General features: G+C 33.9%; 1 protein-coding gene and 1 long non-coding RNA gene across 7 annotated transcripts in view; both read left to right on the top strand.

The window, feature by feature from the left end:
- Positions 1-16698, top strand: part of LOC141386116 (uncharacterized) — a 207664-nt gene that overhangs the window by 112121 nt on the left and 78845 nt on the right. The window lies entirely within an intron of this gene.
- pibf1 (progesterone immunomodulatory binding factor 1) overlaps positions 1-16698 on the top strand; it is a 75658-nt gene that overhangs the window by 45063 nt on the left and 13897 nt on the right. For all 6 annotated transcript variants that reach the window (XR_012399488.1, XR_012399476.1, XM_073940760.1 and 3 more), the window contains 2 exon segments: positions 7201-7331; positions 12971-13055. Coding sequence is in view for 4 of the 6 variants with exons in the window: in XM_073940760.1 (XP_073796861.1) it covers positions 7201-7331; positions 12971-13055 (216 nt within the window). In the remaining 2 variants the exon portion in view is untranslated.

The following is a 16698-nucleotide window of genomic DNA, read 5'->3' as shown; positions in this document are numbered from 1 at the left end:
GTTGCACACCTCTTGCCAAAATCTATATACTTGAATACTGGACTAGGCAGCTTGCCATTTTTAAAGGCCCATTCACATTAGTGATGAAAATTATAATAATAATAATATCAATAATATTGTTTTAATAATCATTCTGGGATTAAAGCATAGGGAAGACCACATAAAAAAAAAATAATAAAACCAGATGACAAATGGTAAAAACACTGAAATCTATCCCTGGTATTGACCACTTGTCATCAAGCCATGTGAGGAGAAGCCACATTAACAGGGTATCCACAGGGTCTTAAAAAGTCTTAAAATGTCTTAAATCTCAAAAGCTAAATTTTAGGCCTTAAAAAATCTTAATCTTTGTTTAACGGGTCTTCTAATTTTCCTTTGTTCATGTACAGCGACCCAATCTGGCCATTAACACCAATACAATCATCAACAATCCATCTCAATAAAAGTTTAAACTTTTTGTTTAAAAATAGCAGTTAATTACTTTCCTTATTGTGACATTTGCTTAAGTTCTTCTTTTATTTACTGATGAAGAAACTGACCTGTATTTAATATTAAAATATTATTATTTTAGACTGCAGTAATTGACAGCTGTTTTGTTCTATTCTTGGTAAGGGTTATAGGGTTTGTGACTGGATATATTTAAAAAATAATTTAAAAAAATTAACAAAATAATTAAATGTATTAAATTTTAATCGTTTTTTTTTTAATAGGGCAAGTGGAAATCTTTTTTAACTGGGATTATTTGAACATTTAGCCTTGTATAAACCCAAAATTTAATTTATAGTGGTTTAAAAATGTCTTTCGTTTTTTTTTACAGTTAACTTGGTGGAACCTGCAGATACCCTAATTAAAATCATGATTTTTTAAAAACAAAATTTTATTTAACATTGCACTCTGAATTGTATTTGTTGACTTAAAATGTTGTCAAGCTCTTATTTTGAGTTATATCTGAGAAAAACAATTGGCAATCCCACCAGTCTGTTACTCACAAGTACTGTAACTGGCTTGAATCAGTCTGATGAATCTTTTACGGACTAAACTGAATCATGTAGTGCTGTTACTCATGTGTTCTCTTACTAAACTGTGAGTCATGTATTTTCAGATAAATGCCTTAAAGGAGAGGTATGTACAGTCATTTTTGTGAAATATATACCAGTATCATTGCTTACTAGCAGTTTGTAAAACAACTGGTTCAACCAAGTTGAACTAACGTACTAACGTTGGAATAGGGTTATTAAAGTTAAATTAGAAAAATGTTAAATAAAACATTAGTAAGGCAAACATTGAACTGTATACGTGCACATAGCTTTATAATCCCATCAAGAGAAATACAAAATGGGAAGCTTTATGCGAAGGATTTATTTTGGGGGTCATTTTGGAATATAAAAATATGATTTAATATTTAATATATATACAAATGTATAATGATAAAAATACAATTCGATTACATTAATTATAATTCTGTTTATGCTGCTCATCAACCCCCCCCCCCCCATCCTTATTTCAATGTTAAAATAGTTAATTGTTTGACTGGTCCAACTTTGCAATTCCTATTCTGGGAAAATGCAAAAAACAAGGGTTATAATTTATCATAATTTTTTTTAAACATATTTATAATACTTAAAAAAAAAATTGAGAGCAGGTCACTTTTGTACAGTACTGTTATCCTTTTGGTCCACTGGGCTAGTTTTTGTGGTTTGTTACAGACGTCCAATTCGACATGTTGAATTGGCTACAAGGGCGTTGATGAGAGATTGATTGGATATTCAGTTTAGTGAACGAATCAGTGCACAAGAATAAAAGCATAACTGATGAAAGAGAATTATGAGCAAAGCCAAGATGGCACAGACAGAAGACAGATGTTGGTGTGTCGTTGGCTTTATTCAGCTGATCAAAACTGACAGTGAAGTCTTTTTTTTTTTTTTTTTTTTTTTTAACAAAAACACCTTTCTAATCATCCAAAAAAAAAAAAACAGAATAATGTATCTTTTTTTCACAAAAATATTAGTCCATGTGAAATCAAAATTTACAAACAATATTTTGCTTTTACATATTGTTATTTTTTAGGTGAAAAATTAATCTGTTCAAGTAATTCCACAAAAAAGAGATTGTTTTGGTATTTTTGATCAAAGTCATTTGCTTCTGCGTCTGAATTTTGTCCTTCAGTTGATGTCAATTTGACAGTTTGAAGGTTTCAACATATTCTTGTCCAAGCCCCTTACTATTACTTTGCTACGAAGGAATGATGTGCAATATTCAATACTCAATATTCAGTTTCAGTTGAAAGTAAATTAACATTATTAAATAGAAGTCTCAACTTCAGATTTATGCAGACTTTAGAAATAATAAGATATTTACTTTAAGCTCCATATAAGCATTATAGAAAGAGGCAGTAGTGAAAGGAGTACTGAAAAATCTTAAAGTATCCTAAAAGTATCATTACTTGCCTAAAAATAGGCAAGTAAAAGTATAGTGCGAGTAAAAGTATCTGTTGTAAATATTACTTAAAGTATGAGTAAAAAGACCTTTCAAAAGTACTCATGAGTAGTAATATGCTGTAAAAGCTGATGCATGTAATTTGTGGATGTACAGTGTGTAAACGTAACATTCTGTAGTGCATTTACTCATTGCCCAGCAGGCACACACCATCATAAGACATTAAATATGGGTTAGATTTAGACCGTGATGTCAGGTGACCAAAATTCAATGTCTACCCCGCATCTAAGAACAAAATTATTTTGATGTCCAATAGCCAATTTAGGCTGTGTTATAAAGTGACTAAAATCCAACGTCAAGCCAACCTGTTAAACCATTGTCATACTGACATCAAATACTGCCATTTATTCATCAGGTATGGCAACCAAAATCCAACATATGACAGACATTATAGTGGAAATGTCCACACGATGTCAAGCTGTAACATCATTAGACGTTAATGTTTGGTTGATTTTTAGGTTGGACATTGACGTCGGCCTAACGTTGGGTTCTGATGTCAAGCCTATTTTCATTTCCAAACAAAATGCAATGTCCCCACAATGTTGGGATAGAAGATCAATCTGACGTCATGTTGACGTTTTGTGCTTGCTGGGTGTTTAAGACCATTTCGGTCATCATATAGTAAATATCCGTCATCATCTCATCAGTGATGTGCATCTAAACAGTCTCTAGGACTTTGCATGTAAATATTTTGTACATCTTCTAGGACACTTTTAATACTTCCAAACAGTTTGCTGCAATTATAAAGCGCCCATGTCTTTAGGTAGTTCATTATGATGCGATTTACCTTCTGTGTGTGATTTGATTGGACAGGAATCACAGGACTGGTTTTGCTAATCCCTATAGACAAGAAAACATAAAGTAGTGACTGCAGGTTGAAGGAAAGTAGTGAAATAAAAGTACTGATATTGCACTAAATATGTACTCAAGGGAAAGTAAAAGTACATTACTTAGTAAATTAAAATTCCTGAGAAAAGAGTAATTTGAGTATTTGGAGTTTGTTACTTCACACCACTAATTTCTAAGGGATTTCTAAGGGATCTTGTAACAGTATTGGGGTAATGCATTAAAATTGAATGATTATGATGATGATAATATTACAATTCAGCCATGCCATCAAAGAAATAACATTTTACATTTATAAAAATATAACTTAAAGTATTAATAAAACAGCACACATGAATGTATTGATTTTGATGTCATTTACTATATCCAAAGAAGGAGGTTTACAAATGCATGAAATAATATGCAAACAGTTAATGCAGTAATTCCCATAAATGAGAGCGACAGTTGCCCAGATTAGTTTGGATCCTCTTTTAATACAGAGACATGGCAAGTCTATGCTTGTTCCTCTGCCCTCCTACAGCACGTTTTAACCCTGGTACATGGTGTTCTCCATAAAAGTAAAATGATTCATGAATTAATGAACAGATCCACTCTTTTTTGATGGGGTAATAATAATACATTGTCGCCAACAAAATTCTCTTTTTCTTTTTATGAGTGTGATGAGACAAAAAGTGCAGAAAAAAAAAAGTTTTGTTGCGTGATCAGTTGATCTGGAATATCAGGCTAATAAGAAATGGCCAGAGGGAGGAAAACTTAATTGCGTCTTTAAAACTAGCCGCAAAAAAATGGATATGTAAGACTTGTTCCTCAGACATAACATCTGAGATTTTCCTTTCATTGTCATCTAAAGCTGTCATAACAAGATCATAGCAGACCGTAACTGTCATGCTTGGTGTTCTCACAAAGCACCCGAATCATCAGTGTGTTGATGTACAGTATTCGGCCCGTATGCTTGTGCTGTGTTTACATGTCTCACGTTTCTCAGTCGCGTGTTTCATCCATTGTAGGAATGAAGCCATTGCCTCTTTTCTTCACCCTATCAGACACCCGCCCCGGCTTATCCTGAGCCAATCGGAAGAGCCGTTGAGCAGTGTTAATGAGTTTATCGTGAACCCAGCCTCCGCTGTTAGCAAACAGACCTTTACTAGATGTCAGACATGACTGATTGGCACATTGTTTGAGGATGAAGACCCAGTTTTCTTAACAGAATTCCTCTAGATCGCTCGCTTAGCCACCCACACAGCAGCATGCAGAGCCTCACCTTACCACAGCAGCCCATATGATATAAGTTGTTACCTGTGAACTGGTCCACAAGTCATCTTCTTTTTCATTCTTCATATCTTATCATCCTTGTCTGTTGATGATGGATGGGTTGACATAGTAATGGCAGATGGGATTGTAATTAATCGGTTTAAGCACTAGGGTTTAGATGTCCTTTTGGTTCACTTATGTTATGTGTTTCTGAAACTAAAACATTTAGCAATATCTTACTTGAACATTTTGCTACAAAATAGTTAATTCCTTTGGCAGACTTTTATTCAAAAATTGTGTGTTTGTAAGATTAAGTTGAAAGATTAATTTAGATTAATGTTAATTTGTTTTATACTTATAACGACTGAAAAAATATCAGAAATCAAGTAATAATGTGTAGTATTTTTAACCCTTATATACTGTTGAGGATGTTTTCATCCACTGTGGGCTGATTTTGAGTATTAATTTGGCCAGAACTTTTTCTGTGTTTTAGCTAGCGGAATGATTTTTGGTGACAAATCTTATTTTGAGAAAATGCTTTGAATAAAAAAAAACCTCAGCATTACATTCTGGGCAAATATACTACCCTTTTGTTATGTTCGGGATGAAAACATCCACTGATCTAATCTGCTGTAAAAATGCATCAGATAATTACATTTTTTAATATATTTTTTGTTTAAATCTGTTAATCAACCTCAGTCCTGATCAAAACTACTCAATTGCTTAGTAAATTACAGTATTTTAACTCTTTAATTACCAAATTCATAATTGTTGTTACTGATTTGGTGAAAAAAAAAACACACAAAATGATGAATTTTCAGAATAAAAGATAATTGTGGACTGATTTTTTTTTTTTGTCTTTGTGGACATGTGAAACAACATCATTTTTGATGCATTGTTTTTAATTAAATGTAATTTTTTTTTCTCCCTAATTTACTGTTGGTGGCTGTTTTTGCTCCATTGACTCCCATTATAACCACATTATTTTGAATGCAAAATCATGGCACCGTATAAACATGCATTGTCGATTGTTGGGGGTTTTCCCTGTTGGGAAGAGGTAAAACTTGTCATTTTTACTGTTAACCATCAGTTGGCACCATTAACCATTTAGATAGGCTTGTGCAAAAAAAGAAATAAAAACAAAGACTGTGTATTTATGCATCAAATGTGGTTATAATGAAAAAAAATAAAATCTAATAATGCATTATATGGTGTTACTACTGGTTCATGTGTCTATGGTTGTGATAAAAGGTAAAAATAAAAATAAAAAATAAATACTTTTTATATTAGAAATATGTCATTTTGTGTGTGTGTGTGTGTGTGTTTTTTTTTCAACCAAATCAATTAAATTTATGAGTTGGCAATAGAAGAGTTAAAATCCTGTAATTTTCTAAACAATTTAGTACCATAAGCATTTACCATAAAATGGTTGTAAATTTGAACAGTGCACAAGGGTTAAAATATTATTATTATTATTATTATTATTATTATTATTATTATTATTATCATCTATTATTATGATGAATATTTTTTTCAGCAGTCATTACCCCAGTCTTGGGTGTCAAATTTTTTATTTTATTTTATTCTATTTTGATTAGTTAAATTTTATTTTATTTTAATGTAATTTATTTATTTTATTTAAAACATTATTTTATGTCGATGCTCAAACTTTTCGTTGTCATACCATGCATTTAAACTTTTACAGAATTATCTGACTAATAGAAAAAAAACAGATGTATTTTTGTTGTATTATTTAATTCTTCACATGCACTTTTGTTTTGTTTAATGTATGCTTATTGAAATTAAGTATTAACAACATCCAATAAAAACATGAGATTATTTTAGTTAATATTAATATATTTATTTAAGATAAACAATGAACAATGCTATAGTTATAGTGTTTATTCATGTTATTTAACATTAGTTAAGGAAAATAAAGTTGTTTATTGTTAATTTATTTTAACTGCATAAATGTTAAGAAGCATAAGTTTGAATTTTAATTATGTGATAGCAAATGTTGAACAAACTGAGACAAACTAACACCAGAAGAACTTAACATCTCTAAGATGCTTAAAAAACCTACCTGCAAGGCTACAGTACTTTTCAAGGAACTTGTGTAACAATGCTGTAAAAAAAGGATGCTTTCAAAAATAATGGATAAATGCATTTTATTTATCAATGAATGTATGTTAACTAAATCTAATCAACATTTGGTATGACCACACTTTGCATTTAAAACACTTTGTACACGTGCCCTTAGTTTTTCAGCTAGCTTTGTAGGTGGGTTTTAGATGCATCTTAGAGATGTTGTCAAAGTTCTTCTGCATTTAGTTTGTTCTGTTTCTTCATGTCATTCCAGACAGACTGGATGACGATCAGATCAGATCTCTGTGTGGACTCCTTGTGCAGACAATAATCTCACTGTATAATTACAATAATGACAAAATTGATGTTTGGAAATGTAAAGACAAAAAAAATTGAAATAACTCACTTTAAACCTTTTTTTTTTTTTTTTTTTTTTGGAGGGGGTTTGTGAAAATATTAGTGGCCTAAGACTTTTGCACAGTACTGTATATATAAATATTTACATATTTTTCTTTCTTTTAGTTGAATGCAGCCAATCAGCTTCTCCAACAGGCCCAGCAGCCACACAGCTACTTGATTGAAACCGTACGCCAGAGAGACTCTCAAATCCACACACTGAAAGACCGTCTCACACGCTTAGAAGAGGAAATGAGGTAAAGGAAAAGTAAATAATGATCACAGTTTACGGATACATCCTGTTTTTAACACAACAGCACCCTTTAAAATCTTTACAAAGCTTTTATTTTGAAAGGATGTAGGTGAAGCCTTTATAGAAACGTTGCCATTGTTTTTTCACAATAGCTGAAACGGTTTTTAAACCCTAATGCACTCGTGATCCAAAGCATGCGTTTGTATTGACACAGGAAAGATAGTAGGTAATATCTGGAATATCTCAAATACATTCCACTTTACTAAGGAACAAAGGTTATACACCTGCCGATAAAGGTCAGCAGCCATGCCTACCTGACAGCTTCTTAGTGCATGTGCGTGCATGTACGGGTGACTGGATACTTTTACAAGTTTTTCTTGGCTTTGTCACTTGTCAATGACAGGTGTAATCCCTTACCTGTATATGCAAACTGTACAAGCAGGTTTGTACCTGTAATTGTGCTATTTGAGGTTCTTCAGGGGCTAATGTGAGAAACATGCAAATGACTCTCCTAAGTTATTTCATGAGTTCACACTAAGCTTGTTTGGTATGCTGTCCCGGGAGGGAGCCCCGGGCACGAGGATCTTATGAGCTCAGGGCTCTCTCCCGGGACAGCATGCTTGCATGATGAGAAGGAAGTTTGAGCTCAAGTAGATTTCAAGAACTCCCCTGCTGTAGTAGCTAATGAACAGATAGTGATTGCTCTTAAGAGATAACAACTTACTAGGTGCATATCTATGATGCAGATTTAGATTAGGCTAGGGGTGTTCAAACTCTGTCTTGGAGGGCTGGTGTCCTGGAGAGTTTAGCTCCAACCCTAATCAAACGCACCTGAACCCACTAATCAAGCTCTTTAGCTGCGGTCACACTGGACATTTCTCCTCATAGACTTCCATTCATACGCACCCGAATGCTTCAGACCGGAAACGCAGAGTAATTAGAAATCTCATCACTTGACTGCGTGAGACCAATCGAGGATCAAAACATGAACTCTCTGGACAGAAATTTAAAATATGGAGCAATCGCTAATTTTTTTTAATGTCTAATCATCTTGTTTAATCCTGCCCATTTTTGCAGTGCCGTACGACAGAATTTCGCACACACAAACTCTAGTGTGACTGCAGCTTTACTACATATATTAGAAACTAACTGGCAGGTGTATTAAAGCAAGTTGGAGCTAAACTAAGCAGGACCCTGAGTTTGGACATCCCTGGTGATACAAAGACAATGGCTGTATTCGAAACACCATACTTCCATACTATATAGTACACTAAAATCAGTATGCGAGCCGAGTAGTATGTCTGAATTCATAGAATTCGAAAATCAGTATGCGAGTCGAGAAGTGCCCGGATGACATACTACTTCTGAAGTGCGCATCCCATGCACGCTGCGCTATCCCATGGCGCCCTGCAAGAGAATTCATAAATGGGAGTGAAACAACACAAATGACGCAGGTAGGTCAAGTGACTATGACAAAATGGCGGAATTCCATTCATACTTCTCACATTCATACTGTATAGAACGTAGTTTTCTAACGGTCGAGTAGTACATTAAAATTCAAATGCATTATCTACTAAGTAGTAGGTTGTTTCGGACACAGCCAATATGTCTCTTTTTTTCCTGATGATGAAATAGGATCAAAATCCTGCCTAATTTAAGGCCGACTTGACGTAGGAGTGCAGATTCCCACCCACTGAATTGATCGATAGCCGCGCATTAACATGTCTCTGTTATAATGCATATAAGCATATCAACAAGACAGGACGTATGCAAAGCAACCGGAATTACAAGATTCATTTAGTTTGCTGTGATCATCATTAAATGTGATCAAGAATGAGTTTTTACAACTTTTAAACGTTTTTTAAACAGTGAATGTTTGTAATTACAGCGATTTTACAGTCTTTATCACCACAGCTGCATGTCTGTACAATTATAAAAGAAGATGCTTCAATCAGTTTGTGGAGTTTAAATCAGAGTTAGTTTGTACTTTAACATAACACATTTCCTTACAGCAGTGGATATTAACGTGTATCCTCTCACATTTGCTATGCAAAAACGTGTGTTGTGTGTTGTGTGTTTTGTGTGTGTGTGTGTGTGTGTGTGTGTGTGTGTTTTGTGTGTGTGTTTTGTGTGTGTGTTTTGTGTGTGTGTGTGTGTGTGTGTGTGTGTGTGTGTGTGTTTTGTGTGTGTGTGTGTGTGTGTGTGTGTGTGTGTGTGTGTTTTGTGTGTGTGTTTTGTGTGTGTGTGTGTGTGTGTGTGTGTGTGTGTTTTGTGTGTGTTTTGTGTGTGTGTGTGTGTGTGTGTGTGTGTATTTATCTGTGTTTATATGAACTTTGTAACGTTATTATGTGTGACTAAATGTTGCAAAAAGGCTTGAATTAACTCCACAACAAATACATCACATAATCATTAGGAAAGTTCTTGCTTTAGTATTTCTCACAAACGTTACGTGAGATCTGCTTCCTTCATGTCTGTCACTGTGTCTGTCATCTGACATAGCTACCCATGGTGAGTGGGGTGAACTAGCATTAAAGGCACATCAACAAAAACAGCTACATTGTGTTCAGAGCACAAAATTTCAATAAAAATTTCTAAAATTATAATAAACAGTTTGATGGGTTTATTGAGTTTTACAGATACATTCTGCAGACACTAAAGACTCATCTTAAATCTGAAAAAAGAGGTAAAATATGTGCTCTTTAAATAAGAAAGTGCATTATGTATAAAGTTATTGCCTCTCAAAAGAAAGTCGTTTCTTTTAGATTATTCATTCTTTAAATGGATCTTTAGCCATTTTGTTATGATGTATGAGTAAAACATTGCTCGTCCACTCTGTGCACACAGATCTGGGCAAACTTCAACCTCCCCTCCCTCGAACACTGCAGCACTGTGGCCCTCAACTTTTTAAAGCCCAAGATCACTGACCTCAGTCTTGCTTAAAGGCAAGATCTACCCATCAAAAACTGACAGAAAAGTAAAACATAATTGCATTCCCAATGTGAGACCTTTAATCTAGCATTTTTGAACTATGTAAGAAGCACTAGTTGAACCTGTTTTAAAAGCAAGAAAATGACGTATAGTGGGGTGGAAAATTTGGTAAAAATGTACTGTGACATTAGTTATAATCAGACCATATGAAGTGCCACTGACAAAAAAAAGTGACATTCGCTTTCAAGTTTACAAGCACCCAAATGTTGCAATTGGATTGATGGTTCAGATTAAAAAAAACTTTCATGTAAATGTTGATTGGACATTAAATGAGTTTTAAAGGTAGATAAATGAAGGTGCTCTTTTTGTGGATGAGAAACCATAACGCAGCTCACCTACTAACCAATTGTATTCCTTATAATGTACATTATTCATATTTATATTTATAAAAGATGCTTGTGTCCATTTTATACTTTTTTATAGCTTTGCATGGTGTCACACTATGATTTATGTAATAATTTAATCAGAATGTCATATGATTAAAATGCTTATAAACAATAATTTGAATCCGATTACAATGTTTAAAGTACATGTAAACAGATCTGCGATTGGATTCAATGAATTCAGATTAATGAAAATTAGTGCATTTAAACATAGCCCCTGATACTTCTGCAGGAAGGCCTAGTAGGTTAGCATTTTATAAATTATTATAAAACTACAAATAATTATAACAACAACAACAGTATTTAACATACAAAAACAAACATTATAACATGACTCAGAAATTGTAACAAATTTTTTTCACATATTTTGCAGCACCAATTCACAAAAGAAAGTTTTAAGACCTGAAGAGTGCGTTCTTCGCGAAGATATTTTTGATGGTGTTAAAAAGTGAAATAATTGATTAGTAATAAATGCAGATGGAGAGATTAGTATTGGCAAATGGTGTGCAAACAGATGCTAGTATGCAGTCAGTGAGGTGTATGCCATTTATTTATTGGCCAGTGATTTTACATTATTCTCGTTTGAAGAGTTTTATTTTCTTGACTGCCTCTGTCAAGCCCTCCAGGTTGTGCGTTTGTTTACAGCTCAGTGGTTAACTCTGTACAAAATGGACTTTCAGGTGGTAAACTAAGAGATAAATACCTGCAGCTCACTGTTTGTCAGCACTCATTACTCAAGCAATACAGTTGACAAAGAAGATTTGCTCTGTTGAAATACAGTTTTTGCCCTTTATGACTTCCAGTGCTGCATTGCACTTGACTTTTAAACTCATGTAGGTTGACTTGAAGACAACATATCTTTTGTATTGATTTTGTTAGCTGTTCTCACTGTTTCGCTGTAAAGTATTTACCTCATTAATGACCATATTATATATAACAAGTAAGCTTGTTGTTTGCATAAAATTAAAGAAAAGGGATTTTACTTAAAGGCACATAAAATCAAGTTTCTTTATACATATAAACATATACTCACCAGCCACTTTAATAGGTACACCTGTCCAACCGCTTGTTAGCACAACTTTCTAATCAGCCAATCACATGGCAGTACTCAATGCATGTAGTCATGTAGACATGGTCAAGACGATCTGCTGCAGTTCAAACCGAGCATCAGAATGTCGAAGAAATGTGATTTAAGTGTCTTTGAACTTGGCATGGTTGTTGGTGCCAGACGGGCAGGTCTAAGTATTTCAGAAACTGCTGATCTACTGGGATTTTCACGCACAACAATCTCTAGGGATTATAGAGAATGGTCTGAAGAGAAAATATCCAGTGAGTGGCAGTTTTGTGAAAAATTTTGATAGAAAGGCAACAGTAACTCAAATAACCACTTGTTACAACCGAGGTATGCAGAAGAGCATCTCTAAATGCAAAACAGGTCAAACCATGAGGCAAGTGGACTACAGCAGCAGAAGACCACAGCAAGTGTTACTTCTGTCTGATAAGACAGGAAACTGAGGCTACATTACACAGGCTCAACAAAATTGGACAATAAAATATTGGAAAAACGTTGCCTGGTCTGATGAGTCTTGATTTCTGCTGCAACATTTGAATGATAGGGTCAGGAATTGGCATTAACAACAGAAAAGCATGGATCCATCCTGCTTTGTGTTAACAGTTCATGCTGCTGGTGGTGTAATGGTGTGTGGGATATTTTCTTGGCACACGTTGGGCCCATTAGTAACAATTGAGCATTGTGTCAACAACACAGTCTACATGAGTATTGTTAACCATGTCCATCCCTTTATGACCACAGTATACCCATCCTCAGATAGCTACTTCCAGCAGGATAATACGCCATGTCATAAAGCGTGAATCATCTCAGACTGGTACTCGTAAGGTGTACCTTTAAAGTGGCTGAATATAAAAGAAAAAAGTGATCTTGCAAAACTGTTATATTTTCAATATGGATTTACTAAAACTGGCAGTAAAATTTAGATTTTGAACCTTTGTAGCTTTCACATAAAGGTTATGTAATATTTAGCAGTTTTACTTGCCAGTGCACTCTTTTCTGTAAATAAGCAGGACACACCCAGTTGTCCATACATGTGCTATTATTATACACTGTTTACACAGACAAATAGTCGCAAATAGTCGCAAATGATTGATTAGTAGAGACATAATTGGGTTAAGTTATAAAAATTGAATAAAGTATAAAAGAAATCACCAAGCAGGCTTGTCAGCATAACTTTCACTTTTTTGTGTTTCTTCACAGTGCTCTGCGGAAAGAGAAGATTGCACTATTGCAGGTGAAAAACAACATGGCTGCAGATTTGGAGAGACTTCTTAACCACAGAGAGGTAACCGCTGTTTTAGCAAGATAAATAAAATGGCATAGTGCATTAAGTCTTTTAAAAGAAAAACTTGAACCAGACCTATTTTTCAAAATACAATTTCAAAGCTTGTTGAGAAAAAAGGGACCTTGAAAATGGCCATTTATTTCTTCCTTGTTTCACTATTTTTGTTTTAAATCAAACCAAATCCAGCCATTAAAAATATAAATGCAGTGTTAATTAGAGTGTGTTTGGCCAGGTCAGCATCCCTTAATAATCTGCAATTAACAAATAAATAATACATGTTTAATGGAAAAGGTCTTGGTCCAACTCCTTCACATGATTAAGCTTGATTACTGTGAGTCGTACATGAACTACTGTGCTCGTCAATATTTGTAATCTCCTATTGATATCTGACAGTTCAACAAGACCATTCAGAAAAAGGTTGTAAATGTAGTACACCAAGTTTCTCAATATCTGGTCAACTAATCTATGTGACCTTTTTTTGTTGTTGTTGTTTGCAATGTAGTAGCACAACTGGCATCAATATATTAACCTTTTCACTTCCATTCATTTTAGACATTATAAACTGCTCATTATGCTGCCTAATGTTGCAAACTGATATTTTCTTATTATATTATTCTTCTTTGTCTGTATAGTCATGAACACACTTGTTTGAAGAACAGGTACTTTGACTGTTTTTTTGCCATTTATTATTCCTAGTTATTTCTCACACAGGTAACTGCATTGGAAGTTCTAAAACAATCGCAAAAATGAGCGCACTTCCGCATTTATGCACAGCTAGAGTTATAAAGCCAACAATAAACTTGTAAAAGCTTAGTGTGACTAGTTTTAATTTTAGTTGTTTTCACAGCATCGATGTTGTAATGTAATTACAATACATTCAGTTAAATAGACTTAAGCGTCATATAGTTGTTCAGGGTAAGATGAAAGATAAAAGACCTAGTAACAATTAGAACCTGTCAGTAGCAACAGGCTAGCGCAGAAACGCAGAAAATACTGGGGTAAAATAAACTGTCATGCTTTAAAGACATGTGGCGGGGTTTCTTGTCTGATTTGAGACACACTTCATATTGTATATCTAACAGGCAGTGAAGATTGCTGCTTTTTAAATAAATCACATCTTAAACGTGACTATATTGTAATTAAAAGACAGTTTACCGGAAGCCATTGGGCTGCCTGGCTGAAAAAGGCTGTGTTCATATAGCCCATAGGATACACTCCAAAAATATTTTGGCCTAACAAACAAAGTTTTTGTATTCTTATTACATTTAAAACTTCCATCAATTTAGATTAAATGCTTTTAACATAATTGAACTAATAAACTTTATGTAATTGATATTTAGTTAAAGATAAATAAAACTAAAAAAAAAAAAAACTTATGTAATAATATCAATAAATCCAATGTGTTTCAATTACTTCTTATTAATTTAATGGGGTGGTCCACTACAATATAATATTTTAAACTTTAGTTTATGCGTAATGTAGCTGTGTGAACATAAACAACATCTCTGAATGTAATACACTCAAAGTTCAATGCAAAGGGAGATGTTGGCTTTTACAGAGTTAGCTTAGCAAAGCCTAGAGCGAACGAAGTTTAAGGACTACAAAAAAAAAATACATACAGCTAGTGAGATCACAAACGCTTCATGTTATGCATTCACCCATTGCTACAAAGGGGCATGGCCAGAGGCACTGTAGTTCAATAATGTAGCAGAGAAAGCTGAAATGCCGTCCAAACGCTGCTATTTCCACAGAGCTTAATCTGTTTGTATATGTTGGACTTCTAAAGGACATGACACAAAGACAGAAGTACTTACAATTTAATTAAAATTATGTTCTAGAGAACATAATAGAAGAAGCTGTGGATAGTGACTCACAACCTGTAATATTATTATTTATTTAAAATTGATCTATTACATGCACAGTTTCTAGCGTTAACGATATGTTGTAGCGAGGATGTAACAATACACTCTGGAAACCCTTTAAAACACATTGGATTACATCTATTGTGTGGAGAAAGGAGCTGCGTCAATTTTGCTTGTAGGCATAGACTTTAACTAATTGGATCTAGCTTTTTCTACTGCTAGATATACAAAATTATACCATATATTCTTAGTTTTTAACTGATTAAATCTAATAGTATTTCTTTTTAACAGATTTAGATTGACTCGAAGAAATCTGACAACATACATTTTGAAGAACTGACAAATTAAATAAAATCAAAATATTTCAAACAGTTAATGACAAACTATATTGTGATTTATTTGCATTTTAAAGCATTCCCATGCATGTTCACATTCAACATTAACTGAAGAAAAAGGAATAACATGAATTTTTCAGCACTATCATTATGTAATGTCCATCAAAGTTGTTGACACATGGCTGTGTAAGAGAGAAGTTCCTCCATACTGTACACAAACACAGTCTAGTCTAGGTGTGTCCTCTTTCATTGTTCTCCAGTCATCCAGCCTGCCATTCCAAATACTGGTTACACTGTCTGCCTACCATTTTTCTCTCGGTAAAAAAGTCATACCTTCATCATAAAGCCTGTTATGCCAAAATCTCAGTGCTCTTGTAGCTGATTGATAGATGCCTCGGTTTTGTATGTTTAGGATGCTTTCAGTGCAAGTCAGTTGCGATAACAACGTTCCTAGAAGTTTGTGAGATGCACAGAAACTTGAAAATCCAGTCTCTCAGGTCAACTGTTTCCCATGCTCAAGTCATCAGATTAGCAATAACCTTGCGGCCTGTTGCTTCTTTTGATGACAGACAGCTAATAGATTGCCTCATTGAGGTGAACTGATGTGTAACTTCAAAATCTACTTGACCCATGGGGACTGACTGTAATGTTTTGTGCATTTAGGCTGCTGTCAATGTTCGGGAGTCTCAAAGTGACACGTTCAAACAACAGCTTACTGCCTATATGAAAGTGCAATCAAAGTCAAGTTTTTTTTTTTTTTTTTTTTTGGGGTACAATTATCTGTTGCCATAGCAAGTGTAGCTATGTTTACATTTAAAGTTGCAAATTTAGCATTTACAATCCTAAATTTAAATTAATTCATTTGAATTTTGCATAAATATTTGAATAAAAAGCAATTTCAATGCAAAAAAGAGATCGGTTTCAACTGCATGTGCAAGAAAAAGTTTTATATCAATTGAAAATAGTTTAAGACAGCATCAACTTCACCAGAGCATCAGAGATATTTGCGATGATGAACTATGTTTAGCTCTCTTGTGTTTGGAGGTGTGCTTGATGTTGATTTAGATAATTATTATAAAATAGCATTATGATGATACACCTTTACTTTACTTTTCTTGTTTTAAGAAAACATTTAAAATGATTTGCGACGAGGCCTGTCTGTGGGAAGTCCAGTTAGCCAGTCTATTCAGCCTAAATCACAATTTTTTTGCGTGAATTCAGTAAATGGGTTTCAGTTGCAGTTATGTGCATAATTTATAATTTTATAAAAGAAAAATTAGACTCAGTTGAGCACATTGTTTTTATTTCCATACTGCTTTAATCCTGGATTTTTTTTCTTAGGTCATTTGGGGGAACATTTTCAACATAAACATTTTACACGTTCATAAATCCCTTTGTAATAAAAAGACAAAATATTGACATACAGCAAAATGTCATCATGATTCT

Source organism: Danio rerio, chromosome 1 (genome assembly GCF_049306965.1).
Source record: "Danio rerio strain Tuebingen ecotype United States chromosome 1, GRCz12tu, whole genome shotgun sequence".
Taxonomy (NCBI): Eukaryota; Metazoa; Chordata; class Actinopteri; order Cypriniformes; family Danionidae; genus Danio; species Danio rerio.
Note: the sequence above shows the minus strand (reverse complement) of the source record. Positions and strands in the feature narration are given on the sequence as shown.